This window comes from Aptenodytes patagonicus, chromosome 10 (assembly GCF_965638725.1).
Source record: "Aptenodytes patagonicus chromosome 10, bAptPat1.pri.cur, whole genome shotgun sequence".
In the NCBI taxonomy this organism is placed as follows: domain Eukaryota; kingdom Metazoa; phylum Chordata; class Aves; order Sphenisciformes; family Spheniscidae; genus Aptenodytes; species Aptenodytes patagonicus.
Genome location: NC_134958.1, coordinates 3,014,530 through 3,032,108, shown reverse-complemented (window position 1 = coordinate 3,032,108; position 17,579 = coordinate 3,014,530). Strand labels below are relative to the sequence as shown.

Sequence of the window (17,579 nt, the reverse complement as noted above, 5' to 3'; positions counted from 1 at the left end):
TGTCAAAATTTCCTACTTCCTCTCAACGAAATTTGGAGACTTGAGTGCCGAGATCCAGGAGCCAGTTGCGGTCCTGAACAGCCAAGCTTGGGCAGACTCTGGCCAGGGAGCAGAGAACACTTCCCTGCAGGTCCTTGAGCGGCTGTAAGGCTTTTTTTTTTACCCAATGATAAGAACAGTTTGTACAAACACTTGTGAATCTCTTCTACAGAAGTATGTTAACTTTAGGGTAATCCTGACAACTGACAGAACCACAGTGGAGTAAAGTTTGCTTTATGTGAAAGCAAAAGCTTAAGGGAGCATCCCTGTGGCAGCTGTCTTTTGGAGGCACTGCGTCATAATCCTAGTGATGCTGGCTAAATTCTAACTCCTGTCCTTGCATCAATCTCGCTTGTTTTCCACTGGAGTTTTGCTTGGATATGTTGTTTTTAACTCGCTACGTGATGCTGCTGCTCTTTGTTAAGCAGTTACTGACTTCCATCCCAAAATGGCCCGCTTCCACCAGTGGTGAAATGGCTGTGCCTCTAGTGTGTAAAGTGCTTTGGAAGGAAAGGTCCTGTATACGGTGATGGTGAAAATAAGTTTATATTAGTACCTTTCATTTGCTTGAAGGCGAATGATGATTATGAAATCTAGACTTTTTTTTAAAAAGCTAACTCAAGTCAACTTTGTCTTAAAGTTCATTAACTTGCTCTTTACCTTCTTTGCATTTTACCATTTTACGGTTAATCACATTTATGTGAGCTATCTGTCTACGGTATTTGCATATGAGAAGCTTCATGTGCAATTTCACTTGCTGTTAACTGGACAATCTCATGTAAATCCCATAAAACTGATTATATTCTCATTACAGAGTGCAGACCGCTCTTAGAGAAGGGAATATGAACTATTAATGGGAAGAATTGCTGGATGTGAGTTTCCTTTGGTAATCACCATTTACACTGAGCCTTGAGGGCTATGCCATAAGCTCAACACCTTTCTATCAAGGACATCCTGTTTTTGCATGCTGCCCACAGTACAACAAACCAGTTGTGCTGAGAAATTCCCAGCTTCCCACTGTATATGCATTATATTCAGCATCAATTCAAAGTCTTTAAACGGTGAGGCAAATATAGTTATATTTACACTAGTTTTTCTTCTTCAATCCTGTTGACTTTTCCTCCAGTGAAAATCCTTAATTTGCAATTTTTCCACTTCTTCCTGATAGTTAGAATGTAAGGAATTAGGATTGTTAGACCTGGAGGAACATATAAAATTGCAGGAAGATCAAATTAGTGCATTGTGTGGTAAAAATTCCATCCTTCACTTCGGCAGTGTTGGACGTAAGTTAATCTTAAAATGTTTAAGCCAGACAGAAAATTGACTACGTAATCTTAAAAGAAAACAGTTTTGTGCAAGTTCCCAAGTCTGTTTTTATGTCTGGTAACACAGAAATCTCTCTCCCTGCGGTTCTTACTTGAATTCCTTACCTCCATCGTCGAACAGCCACCAAATGTCAATTGTACCTTTTCCTTGCTTCTTTTTAAATTGAGTGCTGGCTTCTAGCAGCTTCTGATTGAATTCACCCACATGCATTGACTGTACTGTGTTAATGGTGCTCTCTGTAATGAGAAAGAAAAAATGTGGAAGGATTTCTGACAAGCGAGGCAACAAGTAGCTTTAGGGAGCCAAGTGGAGAGAAAGCTTCAGGAAAATGAACTGTTTCTGACATAATTTCTATACTTTAAATCTGGAAAAAATTTACAGTGCAGGACTTTTAATATACCAGTACGCACAGGAACCAAAGCTTGTGTAATACTTTGTCACTAGATTATAACATCTTGAAAAGGGTTATCTGAGTATTTGTTCTCTGGATCTTTTTAGTTAACCTAAAATTCACTAGGGCCTTAAAAAGCAATTGGGAAATATCTGACAGATTTTAGAAGTAAATGGCATCGTTTTGCATCACGTACAAGCTCAGCTGCCTGTTGTAAGATACAGAGCTCCCTGAAATGCACAGTAATGGTGGACAAAGAGAGCTAACAGGGTACAGCGAGAGCACAGGTGAAGCTAAGACTGGAAGGCAGAAAACATAAGCGTATATGGCAACTTCCCTATGCTTGAGAGGGTTGTTGTTAATTGAAAATAAACTTCAATTCTTGCTGTTTGCTTGGCTGGCTTTAAAAGGTACAGTCTTGCCTATGTACTCACAATATCTTCTCTCACTCCATCTTTTGAAGCCCGTGGCTTTATTACTGCTTCTCTTTCAATGATTTCAAAGAGACTGTGTCAGAGCAGTATTTTAAATGGAGCAGACAGGCTTCTTTAGAGGTTTTACTCTGATCTTCTAGGTTCTGAAAATGCTCTGTTTGGTTTTCCTGTATTTCTAGAGTGTGGACAGGATAGTTCTAAAGCAGTTATTGGCTTTCCTCTACAGTTCTAGCATCTATGCTGGAAGATGCAACAACTCTGGGGAGGATGAATGTATAAGCAAAACGGAGAGGCAGGGATATTTATTAACATCATCTATCTCATATATAGAGCCGAAGATATTTATTAACACCATCTATCTCATATATAGAGCCTAAGTGTGTAATATGTATTTCCTTTATGCCTTTCTGAACTAAATCACAAAGGGTAGTTGAAACAGGGGTGCACATTCTTGTGGTATTTGTTATAAAAATATCTTCTACTGAAACCTGTAAAATGAACTGAAGTCTGCCAAGTAAAGAATAATGACACGTTATGTTTTCAGTCTGTAGATCTTCTTGATACCTGTGGGAGTTGCGTGCACAGCCAGATGTAATAGTCTCTGCAGGTGAAAATTCTGAAAATACTTGCCTGCATACAAGCATGGCTTCAGGTTGGTCATTACCATTACAGCCTAGCAATTGTGAAATGAGACCTTTGATTCTGTCTGTATTTCTGTATCATTTTACTATATCTGAAATGTAATTTTGATTTCATCGCCTACACATTTAAGTTATGTGTTAATTAGTTATTTGACAGCATGCTGTATATGTACTTTCAGTACTTTTACCACCTTCATTTGTGCATTTTTATGAAATTACGCTTAGAATATACAGCAGTAGTGCTATTTTACCTGTTTTCCGGCTGGGTACTCTCTGTGTGTGTGTGTGTGTGTGTGTGTGTGTGTGTATATTGAGTAAAGTGAGATTGCTTGTTCCCTGAATATTGTGCATATGTTCCTGTTTTCTTTAAAGAGGAGAAGAAAAGGTCTCTGTTAAAAAACTGAAAACGCCCTATTAAAAAAACCCAACAAAACAAAACCCAACTTGTTCTGTATTCCTCAAACTTTAATAACCATGTGCTATGTTTGACAAATAGAATTCAACGTAAGCTGAGCTGAGAAGCTCATCTAGCAAATGAGGGGGGGGAAGTAGCTGTATTGTACGAGGTAGCGTGTCCTACCAGCAGAGGACACTCACTCTATGCTGCATTACAAGGTTGTGGCCACCAAGGCAGGTTTGCACAGGGTGGGTCCTGTTCCAGGGGCTTCTGTGCGCTTCAGGAGTTTTGGCCTTGGAGTCAAAGTCCAGTTTGCATATTGGTGAAAATGTGATGCCCTGAAGGGTTGGGGAGAAGTTGTCATTTTGGAACTTACCCTTTTTTGTTTCATGTTTTGAGATATTGAGCGTGCCGGCTTTTCTGAGGAATCCACAGATGCCACTTTTTCCTTCTTCAAAATCATTTTCTTTAATGGTAGCTTCCAGTGCCAATCTCTCCTGCTCCAGCTTCTCTAATTCCTCTGTATGTTGGGAAAAGTAAGGGAACTGGTAACACATCACTTTCTATTTTAAATTAAATCACTTAGTGAAATAATGGCGGTGATGTAATTTCTGTTGTGGTACTTTGCGCACAATGTAAAGCTGCTGGGAGGAAAAACTCTTTTAAAATGCTTTTTCCTTGCAAACCAATAGGGAGGAAGAAGCTGAAGTCATCTCTGGACACCCTAAGTTAGGGTGCCCACGCCTACAGCAGTGGTGTGTGCTAAAGTGCTACTCAGCTGCTCTCAGATTTCCTCTTCCAGATGAAATTAGTATTACTGTATTTTATAGTATTATTTATTGTATTATTACATAAGATACTATTTATTGAGTTATGTTTGTGGATTTGTTTGGTTGGTTTCTTTCCCCAAGAATTTGAATACACATTAGGAAAGCTGTTTTCTTAAAGTTAGAAAGCCGGTGTATTGAGTTCTAGCCCTTGGGTCCCTGTTCTAAGAACAAGGTCACATGGCTTTGGACTTTGGGATTCGCAGAAATACACAAAGATCCTGAATATGCGATCAGTGCCTGTGCTGAAATATTTTTAATGTTTTGATTTTTCAGCATTCGCTGCAAAGATGTAGGATTTAGCTAACCAATTCTGTAAATTCAGTAATATAAAAGAACAATTTCATCTTAGCAATATTAGACTTTTGCTTAGAAAAAGGTGCCATGTGTTAGAATCATAGAATCGTTTAGGTTGGAAAAGACCTTTAAGATCATCAAGTCCAACCGTTAACCCAGCACTGCCAATTCCACCACTAAACCATGTCCCTAAGCACCACCACAGCTACATGTCTTTTAAATACCTCCAGGGATGGGGACTCCACCGCTTCCCTGCGCAGCCTGTTCCAACGCTTGACAAGCCTTTCGGTGAAGAAATGTTTCCTAATATCCAATCTAAACCTCCCCTGGCACAACTTGAGGCCTTTTCCTCTCGTCCTATCGCTTGTTACTTGGGAGAAAAGACCAACACCCACCTCGCTACAACCTCCTTTCAGGTAGTTGTAGAGAGCGATGAGGTCTCCCCTCAGCCTCCTTTTCTCCAGGCTAAACAACCCCAGTTCCCTCAGCCGCTCCTCATCAGACTTGTTCTCCAGACCCCTCACCAGCCTCGTTGCCCTTCTCTGGACACGCTCCAGCACCTCGACGTCCTTCTTGTAGTGAGGGGCCCAAAACTGAACACAGTATTCGAGGTGCGGCCTCACCAGTGCCGAGTACAGGGGCACGATCACTTCCCTGCTCCTGCTGGCCACACTATTTCTGATACAGGCCAGGATGCCACTGGCCTTCTTGGCCGCCTGGACACAGTGCTGTGTTATTGTGGAATATGGAGAGGCACTAATTAATATGATACAGGCATTTGCCTGCAGAAAGCTTTTTTCATAAGGAAAACTTCTATTTGAGTAATACATGGACTAAGAGCGAGGTAGATTCATTTAAGACACTGTGTTTTAAAAAACCAAACAAACCCAAACCCTCACTAGCTAGACATTATTAGCTCTGTTGGCACTCTTAATTGCCAACAGAAAAGAATATTTCTTTTACTTTAGAATCCGTGACAGCCATGTCTTCTGATTATTAGACATGATGATAGACACTAACTTGATGGTTACTCAAAACTAAATTTTCAGTTTCTCTATTAAACAGAATGCTGTAGCAAGTATAATAGAATACAGTGATCTCTTTTTTTCCACTACAGAGACTTTGCTTCTAAACACTTCTGCATATTTGAGGGTTTTCCTTTTTTTTTTTTTCCCCCCTCCCCTGTATTCCTAATTCTTTCTGATTTCTTGTGTCTTAACACTTGGAGAACATTTGCTAGTTTGTAAGAATGCAAAATTGGTATTTGCTGTAATTTCACTGGTGTTCTAATGACTGTCTTCTGAGCAGTCAGTTTTTGACTTACAGCAAGCAAAGAGACGGGCAGATCTCTTTGAGGTATCAGCAAGGGGGAGGAAAAAAGCATGATTAGTTTGGAATTTTTTCTTAAGTCCCCGTAGTTTTGCCCTGTAGCTCTCCACACGCATCAAGCTGCCAGAGAGTCTGCTGGGTGAATATTCATCTTCCCTTGTTTCTTAAAGGAGTCTCTGGCACCTTTTAATTCCGAGAGGTGATTTGCTTTTGAGGGTCGCCTCATCCTAGAATACGTCCTCTTTAATGGGGAGTTAATTTTGGTTTTAATTAGCTAAGGTACTTATGTCCTTTCCAGGTGTTCTCCCCAGCAGTCCTGACTGCGGTCTGTGTGTCTCTGGGAAACTGGGGAGAAGCTGGAGGCAGATTTACAGCAGGCGGCAGCAAAGCGTCGCCATTCTTCTTATGCCTGCCTGTGTTCCTTGTCTATAGGTTTTATGTAATTCATTTATAACACAAAAGATTTCTCTGGTGGGGAGGACAAGGGAGGCTAGGAGTAATGTCCAGGTTTAGGCTGTATCTGTCTGCTCAAGTGGACGAACTTACGAGAAGTGGGAAAATTATCATACTGAAAACCTAGAGAATTGTTCTGACGGGGTTTTTATATGGAGTCATTCCCTCCTCAGGGTAACTGAGGAACCGGTAAGACCCCTGTGTCCTAAAGATGAAGAGGAAAAACGAAGGCCACCATTGTATGTGGCTCTTGGAAGCCCTTCGTTTGGGTGCAGCTGCCTGCATGCTCTGTCTCCCTCTACCTTTTCCACCCAGATGGCATGTCTCCCTGAACGGTGTGGTATGGTGGAAGGTTTTCCCTTTCCCCCTGAGATACGCACCGCTAACCTAAGGAAGAATGAACAAAAAGGTGAAAATGAGAACTGATGTTTCCTGTGGGTTCCAGGTTTTTGCATGGGTGGGAACTTTCTGGGTCCCAGCGTTCCACAGAGGCGGTACCAAAAGTGCAGCTTCCTGATTCCCGCCAGTCCCCGAGACCTCAGGTAGGCAGAGGGAGGAAGATGTGCCAAGAGCAGGAAGGAAACATGCCGCAGAGTGACGGGTTGCTGTGGCACAGCATGATTTTACTGCTTTAGTCTGTGCCTGTGCTGGAAGCGCTTTGGGAGTTGAGTTCTCTGGTGTGCGGAGCCCCTTAATGTGTGAGGCTTGGCCTCCTTCTGTCACTGCCCGTGCTTCAGCAAGGATTTCGGGCAGGATTGAAACTGCAGAAGCAAGGAGGAACTATAGAAGTTACGGGTGTAGGAACTGTTCTAGAAACCAGATGGCGACTCTAAGAGTATCGGTCAGATTCCTTCTCGTGCTGAGCATGTAACCAGCATAGATATTAAGCTATTGATTCACCACATACCTTGAACCTGGAGGACCTGAGATATATCAAATCCTTGGCTAATTCTAACGATAATCATGCCGAGCTCAAAATCAAAGGCATCACTGAAAAGAAAGAAAAAGAAGAATAAATATCCTTTCACACCATGTATGTCAATGAGGAAAGCTACTTTGGGCAGATCAGTAAAGTTGTTAGTGCTCACAGGGAGGTGTTACTGCCGTGTACTAGGCTGCTTTAGGTAAAATTGCAGAAGGAATTGCCCAGGATTAAGTAAAGTACTGTCAAATTTCTTCCCTCATTTAAAAAAAGTGTATCATTGGGCACGGGAACAGATAGGTTATTCCTGAAATGGGTCTTTCTGACAACACTTTTTAGGAACTAGGTTGCCATTGGGTAATTTTTTTTTTCTCCCTTCTCTGAGAAAGTAACAAAGCTGGGGTGGGTTTTGTTGTTCTTTAACTCGCTTAAGCTTTACAAGTGAATTTTGAGCAAGAATCTGGGAAGCCTGTTTCTAAATTATGTTTCCTGGCTAAATCCCAACCCACAGAGCTGCTGAGCCTTAGGCACACATGAGATTTGAAGCAAGGCTCTTCCTCTGTCTCCTAGGCTTAAAAGAAGAATTCCATGATGTTCTCTTATTCCCTAAGGGTTGTTTTTTTTCTGAGCTCCTGCCCACTAAAAATGGGAAAATACAGTTCTGCAAAAGCACTGCTGACAGCAGTGCGGCTTTTTATGTAGCATTGTCAAGCCACATCAGCTCTGACAGTGCCAGATGTTTGCTAAGCAGATCTTGCTAGGTGTGTGAAGCCAAGGAGCGTTTTTTTTAATGGGCAGAAACTTCTGTTACAGAGCTAGCATGTGTGAACCCAGATCTGTAGGTGTTTTCTTACATTGTTTCTACACGTCAGATTCTGTATGGAAAGGCTATATTAATCTAGTCTAAGAGGAGTAAAAAAGGAGATGCTGAACTGTGACTTACTGTATAATGCCCACATAGTTTTCAACTTGCATGGCAGTGGCATTTCTCCAGTCCTTCTTAAATCCAATCACCAAGGTATTTGGTTTCATTCTACCCAAGCCTGAGGCCTAACAATATTAAAACACTGCTTGAGAAGGTACACACACATGCTTTTACTGTAAATGAAAAGTAATGGCAAAAGATAACTGAAGTAATGTTCTGGAGACACTTACAACTAGATTGCATTTCATGAATGTCCTTCATGCTCATACTCATGCAGAAAGCAGAAAGATTAGCTCTAAATCATTCCAACTATAAATGATTTTAGATGACAGAAATGTAGTTTTGCTAAATTAGCATTCATTTGCATGTCTTCTGACATGCTCTCATTAAAATGGTTCAATAACTTGGAATCAAGAGAGTTCAAGCACTGTTTGTATGCTCATTCTAACATAATAGCATAAAGCTTTTATCAGATTTGGAATACTCAATAGATGAACTGGGTCTAAAGTCGCTTAAAACACCTCAGATATGCAGAGGAGGCATACCCTCTTAAGAATAATTTTTTTCCCGTGAACTTAGGAACTGTTGCTGTTCTGTTTGCTGCATTCTTTCCAAAAGATTATCCAAAATTAGCTGAGCGTGCTTTATAGATAAAATTACAGTCTATAAACAGGAAGAGCAAATGGTTTGTCAAGATATTAGATTGCCTGCAAAACTGTGTCTGGATGCTAAAACCTGAACAAGTAAGGGTTGTCAGATCTAGATTCAGCTAACATGATTTTTATAGAAATCTGAATATTCAGTGTCTTGGGAAGGTTCAGGAGGAGACCCACAAATACACCAGCTTGTCAAGCTGTTACACCTCCCAATTTTTACTACTAGCAAAAAGAAAATAGATAAAAACTGTTGGAACCTTGGTGGGGTATTTTGAGTAGCACTGATACATCTGCAGTGTTTACATTGAAATGAATAATTGGTTGGCAAAGCAATGCAGATGTCCTTAGGTTACAATAATGATGATGTGGTTATCCTTCTGTTTGCTGGAAGGGAATTATTTGTGGTCCAGTAGTTGACTTTGGCAATAGTGTTTAAGTAGGAATGGAAAGGAAAAGATCATCAGACTGTAACAGTTCTCAGAAACATCAGAAGGATCTCCTACTGAGACAACGTATAAACCCAAGATGAAGTGTCCTTGTGAGGCTTTGATAGAACAAAGGGATCTTTATTAATAATATTTCATCTTGCTCAATTGTACTGTCCATTCAGCAAGCGTACGAGGAGCCCTGGTAGGCTACCAGTGGGTGACTGTTACCCAGAGTATTTTAGTCAATTCCTACTGTCTCAGTTTGCACTAATGTCTTTTCAGCAGTGTATTTTGTGCAAAGGATGGGAATTTTCTCTACATTTTGCCTCAGTACCTGTATGTTGAAATATTCATATGTGGGAGGGCGGGGGGGGGGAGATGGGAACTATGAAAACAGTGCCTCTGTGCTTTCATTAAGGCCATTTTGAATGGACTGTTGGAAATGATCTGCTCTATTCTTAGAGTAATAGAAAAATATTGCAGACTCTCTTATTTAGATGGCCTTCTCTCTGTTTGCAGAAAATGTCTATTATACATTTTCAGTTTTCAACGAATGCAAAAATATTCTCAGATATTTAATACACTGTGTAAATACCAAACAATAGAATTGAAGTGTATCAAGTGTTGGCTGCACAGACATTCATATGTTGCCCTGTAGATGCCTCTCTCTTTTTATAATAGTGTCTTGTTCATTTGTGAGAGAATCAGTCTGCCTTGTCTCATCATTCCATAGCCCAGAACTAGATCTCTTTATGAAATAACCTGTAATATAAATACATGTACCCCCAGAACGCCCTTTCTGTTTATAACATTATCCATATATACGTAGGACTTCTTAACAAGTAAACAGTAATGCTTTCCGTAAAGGGATGCTTTGATGTAACGCTCTTCTATGTGTTCTGTAAACAAAAAGCTTACTTGAAGTAGACTTTTGACTCCATCTCTGAAGCTGTCAGCTGCCACTGCTGCATAAAAGGCTTTTCTTTTGTTCTTTGTGAGCCAGGCCTGCTTTTTTGCCATGCCACTGTTCATCTCCTTAACACACAGCTTGCGTGGTCCCTGCATGATACAATAAAACATTATTAAGAAGGCTTTGTATTATACATCACACCGTGATTTTGAAGGAGTTACCTAGTCTGCTGTGGGAGCAAATGGAGAGAGTCAGAAAAATACATTTCCAAAAAGAGTCCACAGAGATTCAGCCCTTTGAAAAGAACTGTGCTGGTAACATAATTCACATTCTGTTTGAGAGGGCTGAGGCTGTTAATGCTACTTAAATATAGTGATTCTGACAGAAAGAAGGACTACTATGGATTGTAACATCTTGGAAACATATCTAAGGTATGATAAAGCAGCTCAGAGTGAATAAAGTCCTTCCCTGACTTGACTACATAAACAAGTCTCAGCAGGTCTAAATATACATGGTTAAGCTCCTGTCTACTCATAGTGAGAGAAAAGGGTTGTTGCCATACAATTAAAGGTGCAAATGCCTTTGTCACCAGGTTCTTCCAGTGGTCATCTGCTAATTTGATGAGACAAAATCCATGTGCATATCCAAGTCGCAAGACATGATACACTGACTAGGCAGCAGAGAATGGGCTGGCAGTGGGTCCCCAAAAGATTAGGCCCAGGGAAGACATCAAGTCTGCAAGCATGGCCTTTAGAAAGATTGAGGTAAGTTTGGGAAGTGTGTATCTGGAATTTAATTGATTTAAAAAAATCTGTGCTCTTAAGTTTGAGTTTAAGGTTTGCTAGGCTTTGTCTATTCCCTTTCATTTTGTCTTTAGGAAGCTGAATCAGTAGTCCAGATCTTCTGCAGTGAAGATGAAACTCTGAGAGAGGCACTCAAGAGTCTCAGATACTGGTTTTAGTGTTACTGGGCTGGACAGGTCATCTTTGCTTTCCAAGGCAGAATAGAAGAGCAGAATTGTAAACTGTGGGAGCGTGTCCAGCAACGTCAGAGACAGAAGCAGTAATTAGACGCGCCAGAAAGATGGAGCTGGCTTGGAAGCACTTGGAATCCAGTGAGTATTTCTGTGTGCCTAACTCGAGAAGTGGTACCAGTTTGGTTTTTTATAAACAGATAGTTTTGAACTTTAGTTTGCTGCAGAGTTTCATTTTGTGCAGAACTCATTCCTTTGCACTTTTTAAAATCTCTAATGTTTTTGAGGATGCTGGCAAGTTCCAATTTTGGTTCCAACGAACAGATAACTAGAGAAATCAGTAGAAGTTTCCTATAATATAAAACTAGGAAGGCTTGGTAAACTCATGCTCAGGAGATTGTATTTCAAAATTCATATTTAAATCTTTCGCATTTAAAGTAAGTTAGTATATGGTAGCTTCTTTCGCTAAGCTGGGAAACTGGTTAAAATAGAGCTGAGGGACATTTCGATTTTTTTTTTTTTTTTTTTTTTTTGTCCACAGCAAATACTGTAAGCTCAAAATTTATCTCCCATTCAGGAACAGTGTAAAACCCGAACTGAAAGACATTCTCTCCAAAATAAAATGTATGGGAAGGATCACGTAATTAAAATGAAAAATCAATTTCTAAAAGGTGATTTTGAATGTAAACCCAAAGCGTCCCTCTTTTAAAACTTTTCAGCCTTACTGAAACAATTTTTTTGCCTTCCTGGAAGAAAATGGGATGTACTATACATTTATATAGATGTAGAAATAACTGCAATACATTTACTTTCAGTGAATTGGCATTGGCTGCTAGAAAAGTAGGGAAGGCCTTCAAAATAAACTTCCCAGCTAGTTCCATCTAAAAACCAGACAGTAGCATTGAGAAAGAAGCTGTGAAATGACCTGGCAGATTTCATACATCATGTTTTTATCGGTGCCTTTTTCATTAGAATTTTTTTTATATATCTATCTATATATATATTAAAAGACCTGATCAAAAGTAGGCTGTATTGATGCTCGCTCAGGTGTTGTCCCTCATGTATGTTTCTGAACTCCTCATGGCTATTTGGGAAGTACAAGGGAAAGGACAGGAGAGTCCATGTGATCGTCCTTTAATGAGATCATGCTACATTCTTTGGTGCTAGTAACTTTACTGGAGTTTGTTTGGATTTAATGGGTGTAACTTAAAAAGAGCTTGATCCTGGCTGTTGGAAGAGTAGTGTGAAGAGCTGGGAACAAGAAGTTGAACAATAAGGTTGAAGTTCCCTTGTGGGTAAGGAGGGGAGAAAGAAAAGCCTTACCCTTCTTCCCAGTCTCTCTAAGGAGAGTGCCTGAGGATAGTTTCACAACTGGCTTGCACAATATGTTTCTGCTGGCCGAGGGGACAGTCCCACCCTTCTATCAGATGACAGCCCATCTGTGTCCTTCCCTACTCCTCCTTTGTGTTAGTGTTAATGTTTGTGCAATTGTACAAGGAGTCCAGTGAATTTGCAGACTGAATGAAGACTAACCTTGCAAAAATATTTTACGTGAAGGCAGGGAGCAAAAGCAGAGTAGCCCTTTTTACTAGAAACTCAGGCTGTTCAAGCCAACGTGCAGCCACAACCTCAGAGACAAATAACTTTTAAATCATCTTTATGTTCAGTTGCCGTATTTATTTTACCTATCTCTGAACTATCTATCACCATGTTCCTGGAAAGTTTCTTGCTGCCCTTTGGGAAAAAGGAATGGAAGGTGTTCTGTCTGGCATGGTGTCTCAGAACTTTATGCATAGCTAGCAGCATGTCAGCTTTTGAGGCAAAATATGCTGGGCCTTACATTTATGGCTAAATAGTCTTGCTGTATTTGTTACGATATATATTGTAGGCTACTCTTCAATATGGTCCCTAGGAATTTTATCATCTGCTTTTTACCACAATTTTGCAAATCACAAAGGTTCATTGTGTCACACTTTTATTACCAACCAAATTAAATTTAGCTTAAGTTGCTGAAGAAATAATAATTTTAAAAAACAATGAAAATGCTTATACTAGCAAAATAGACTTAGTTTTTTGCATAGACAGGAATGAAATCTCAGTTCTCCATAGAAAGTACTAATATTAGAGAGACAGGCCTAAGAATTCAGAAAACTTGCTGAAACTCAACTTTAGGAAGATGCATAGTCTCAGGATCTTGCTGGGATTGATTCTACGCTTACTGAATGCAGTGGGAAAGCTAACAATAATTACAGTAGAGAAGAATTAGGACCATTCACTCTTTATAGATTCGTTTGATTTGGGAAGAATCACATGTAGATCTTCGGTACTCCCTTTGTGCAATGTGGCAGCATCAAATGAATTATTCCTACGCTCCTGTACAGGAATACATTATCTTGCCTGGACTGACTCTATTAGTTAGATTCTGCAGCCCCATTTGGTGCCATGAGCTGGTTTTTTTTCCCTCTCAAAATTAAAAGGTCATTGTAATATTTAAAATACATTTTCTCCTCTACACTACAAACCCATCTATTTTTGTTCTGTCCTGATGAGAGACTAGATCTTCATCCTTTAAGGTACATCATTTCCTGAGTATTTATAACTAGAAATATACTTTGCTCCTCTCTTTAGATCTCAGAAGAGCATGTTTATCCTCAAAATTAACACTGTTACAGTTTTGGAGAAACCACTGCAAAGAGAGCTGAATTACTTGCCAAACCCCAACACTGCAAATCAGTGGCAAAGCTGAAAATAGAGCCTAGGTAATTTGGCTCTTGCACTATAATCCTTCAAGTTTGGTGGTTTTTTTAAATTGGGATGCTTTGTTTGTTTGTTTGTTTTTAAGCCTTGCTGTGTCCATTTAAAAAAAAAAAAGAAAAATCTTTCCTTGTGATGCTTTATTTTTTCAAACCGTTTTATGGTCCATCTACTATGAACCCTGAAATGCATCTCAATGAGGCATTTACCAGCAGGCTCTGTATCAGCCGGTAGCTTTCTTGTCAAGACTTACGACAAGATTCATTCTCAGTGTGAATCCCTTTCGTGGTCTGCACAGACGCCCATCGGCACCAATGGGAACATTGTGTGCCGAGTGAGAGTGAAATGTGTAATGGAGATCTGCAGCACCCACTGGTGCTGAATTTTCAGATTTATATGAGTTGACCTTACCGTGTACACTTCACAACAGATGCACAGCCCGTTGTTCTTTGTGAAAGTATGTGTGATGTCTAGCAGAGCAGGCCTGATCATAGGAGCTCCTGTTAATGCTATGCATTGGGGTCTGTCAGGAGGAAAAAAGAGGTTGTTTTTAATCGGGTGATGTACTTATTCAGAATAAGCCATTCTACTGTTCACTGGAAATCTTACCTGAAGTTTTTCACATGATCTTCCACTGTAGTTAATGCCAGAGCGCTGTCTAAGGCGTTAATATAGTAAAGAGCCTGTGTAGAAGAGCCCCAATTTACTTCTGCATATAAGAAAGATAAATAATGCGTATTAAACCATGGGCTTTTCCCTGTGTTCTATTGCAAAGGTCAGCAATCATGTTATCTGTGAGCCAAAGCAGGGTATATTCTCTCGTGCTTCATAAATACAGAGCTGTCATTCTTTGTGCTTCATAATAGAATAGGTTTTGCTTGTGTGATGCAAAAGCAAACATGCAAATAAATAATCTCATTCTTTATATAAAAATTGTAGGGAATGTTCTTCCTCTGCTTAAAAACTGTTTTCTTCTCTGTTCCATTAACTTTGTATCCTTCTCCCATGTATAAAATGGACAGCCCTGAGTCATGTATTTGGTGTGGAATTTCAGGAAGTTCAAATTAAACCGTTGGGAAGGAACATTGCTAGCTCCAAGTAGTTCTGTTCTACTATATAGGTCAAAAATTGTTCTCCAAAACCAATTTTGGCATATATATCTTTTCTCGTTATTGTACAGCTGTTTGGTGGATGGAGACAGATGCGAAACAGCTTTCCACACTTTGAGATCTACGTGAACGCAGATCAAGTCCCGTTATGCCAAGGTATTTAGCGCAACTAAGTGGAGATTTGTGTAGAGGTCTTCTTTTCTAAGGAATATTAGTCTTTTCTGAACCCTTCAGTTGCTGCTAAATAAGTGCTGGACAAAAGTCACTGTCTTAGAGAGCAGGAGATAGATAGCTTTTGTACAGTGTCCTCAGTGAATTTAACCAAGCTTTAAGCTGCTGCTCTGCAGCAAGGACACTGGCAATACACCAGGAAAGGGTGGAAATCCTCAAATGCTTTTGCCAACTGTCTTGTGAGAGGTGCGTTCTCCTACAGCTGATGATGTTTACAGGAAGAGAACCACAGACCATCCCGGTGGGTACGAGGGCACAGATAGGGAGGACACACAACAGTGCAGCGATATACACAGAAAAGAATAACCCAGGCTCAGCCAGGTGTTGCTATCCCAAGCTAGCTGCAATGGAAGCACATCTTCTGCTGGGAAACTTGCCTCTTTTATTTGTATCATTTTTTTCCTACTGCAGAAGCAATTCAGATGGTTAGCAATGAGATCTGGACCGGGGTTAGTTTTGTCGTGGATATGAATAACCAGACTGTGCAGTCTCATACTGGTGCTGTATTGTATTAGCGCAGAGATTTCTGAGGACAGCTCCTGTGATTTGCTGAGCTACTAAGCAGTTTTTTCCAGCAGTAAAGTGTGCCCATCTTTCTTGATTTACTGAGGAATTGTAGGGAGGTGCTGGAGGATGATCAGTTCATGAGTAATTCAGCTTGCATTTTTGTTCTATAATGGGCAGCAGGTTTACATTTTGAGTGAGGACCCCAGATGAGTCAGCTAAGAGCACAGCAAAATTCAGGTAAGGTTTTGTGTGTGGATGGAAAAAAATTACGAGTGATGCTCAAGTAAAAGCCCAAATGTAGTAAAGATGTGGTGGGAATAAACTGGTGTGCTGGAATGTTTACACAAAGCCTTGAACCATACTTGAAGTGCTTGTTAAACAGGCAAAAATTCACCAGGCTATCATCTTAATCTATATTATATAAAGTGGGATTTAATGGGATGCTCCAGACTTCCCTCTAAGAAAGGTATTGGAGAAAAAGTAATGTCTAATTCTGTAAGCAGAATTAATTCCTGTAAAATCCAGTCTGGCTGCATAACATACACACAAAATAATAGTGTTTTGTGGCCTTACCTGGTTTCTTATATGTTACATAAATATATAGAAAGAGCTCAATGGCATAAGTGATGAGAGCTGCCCACCAGTTGATGACAAACATGACACCACAGCACAACAGGGCTCCAAAAAGTGACACCCACATGTTATAATATCTGAATGCAGGTCTCCAACCTGTTTAAAGAGAATTGAGGAAATTGGAAGAGCATAAAATACATTGATCAAATGGTGATCCACTGATTTCTGCGCATACAAACCCATGTGCAATTTGTTTCAGGCTCTGTCAGAAGGGGTGGGAGTGATATGTGCAAATTCTCAGGCATCATGACTATCAACAGATACTTTCAAGTGTTGGCTGATACAGATTCCTATAGGTATAGAGTACTGGGTCTTACAAGCCTTTTACTACAAACCCTTTCCTACTGCTTTGTCCAGCCTGGCTTTGAGTAGCCATTCTGTTTATATGCATTTTTGCCAAATTAATGCTCACTGGTTCAGACCTGAAAACAGATTCTCCCGTAACTCCAGGTAATTGGCTACTGTGTCCTTTTGATGCATATACATAGAACTTATTAATGGCAGCTAAACACTTGCTGAGAGGAGAGTTTATCCCAATACTGTAAGTGCACCTGTCTTAAACTTGGAAATTGCCTGGCCTCACTGCAGAAAAATAAAATAATTTGTAATTGACTTTAAAAAGATATTATTCCTGCTGCTCTTCAGCTGCAGTACTGAATCCATCCCCTGCTACCAATTAAAATGATGAGGCAAGCAGTGAGCCTCCGTGGTTTGCAGGTCTCTGCCAGGTGTTCTACAGAGCGGACTCTTTGGAAAGGGGAAAAAACACGGAAGATACAAGGAGAGGCTGAGCAACCCTATCTTGGATCATCTCTGTAATGAGGGAATGGGAAGGTCCTGCTGTGAAGAAATTTGCTGTCCTGCAGCCTTGCAATTATTGTAGTCTATCGCTGTGAAATGGCAGAAATTAACTGGAGGAAATGAGAAAAGAAAAATGGCTGCAGTTTTGTCTGAAATGTTAAGTAGTGGCAGAGTAGAGTCAGATGCACGCACGTGGAGTCTATAGAGGTAATTTTTACTCAGCTCCAAAGCCGTGTAGAGCAGATCTGCATTTGTTCAGCTGTGCAGGTAATTAGCAGAAGCGCTCATCTTTTCTGCCCTCGGAACAAATGGCACTGTGCAGATCTATAGGAAGGAAGTTGATGTAGGCATTTCTGTCACTACTGCAGTTTCTTCACACTGGAAATCAAAAATGTATTCCTCGCTCCTGGAATTGAATAATTGATTCACAGCGGCAGGAAATTGTCTTTCCTGTGTGCCAAAACCAGTGTTGCTCAGCTGATTGACTTCAGTCCTTAAGGTGTCACCCCTTCGTTCACGAAGATGATGAGAATTACTCTGCTGCGGCGATGCACAAGCCTGAAAGCCAGTATGTTCCTTTGCTGCACAGATGTAGG

At 40.3% G+C, this 17,579-nt stretch overlaps 1 protein-coding gene across 3 annotated transcripts in view; it reads right to left on the bottom strand.

The window, feature by feature from the left end:
* The window catches only part of SLC12A1 (solute carrier family 12 member 1), a 53,657-nt gene that overhangs the window by 8,205 nt on the left and 27,873 nt on the right, over positions 1 to 17,579 (bottom strand). For all 3 annotated transcript variants that reach the window (XM_076347801.1, XM_076347799.1, XM_076347800.1), the window contains exons 15-23: positions 16,123 to 16,278; positions 14,312 to 14,411; positions 14,114 to 14,225; positions 9,984 to 10,124; positions 8,000 to 8,106; positions 7,042 to 7,124; positions 3,605 to 3,748; positions 1,470 to 1,601; positions 1,126 to 1,237 (exon numbers count right to left, since the gene is read on the bottom strand). In XM_076347801.1, the coding sequence (XP_076203916.1) occupies positions 1,126 to 1,237; positions 1,470 to 1,601; positions 3,605 to 3,748; positions 7,042 to 7,124; positions 8,000 to 8,106; positions 9,984 to 10,124; positions 14,114 to 14,225; positions 14,312 to 14,411; positions 16,123 to 16,278 (1,087 nt within the window). The remainder of the gene's footprint in view (positions 1 to 1,125; positions 1,238 to 1,469; positions 1,602 to 3,604; positions 3,749 to 7,041; positions 7,125 to 7,999; positions 8,107 to 9,983; positions 10,125 to 14,113; positions 14,226 to 14,311; positions 14,412 to 16,122; positions 16,279 to 17,579) is intronic.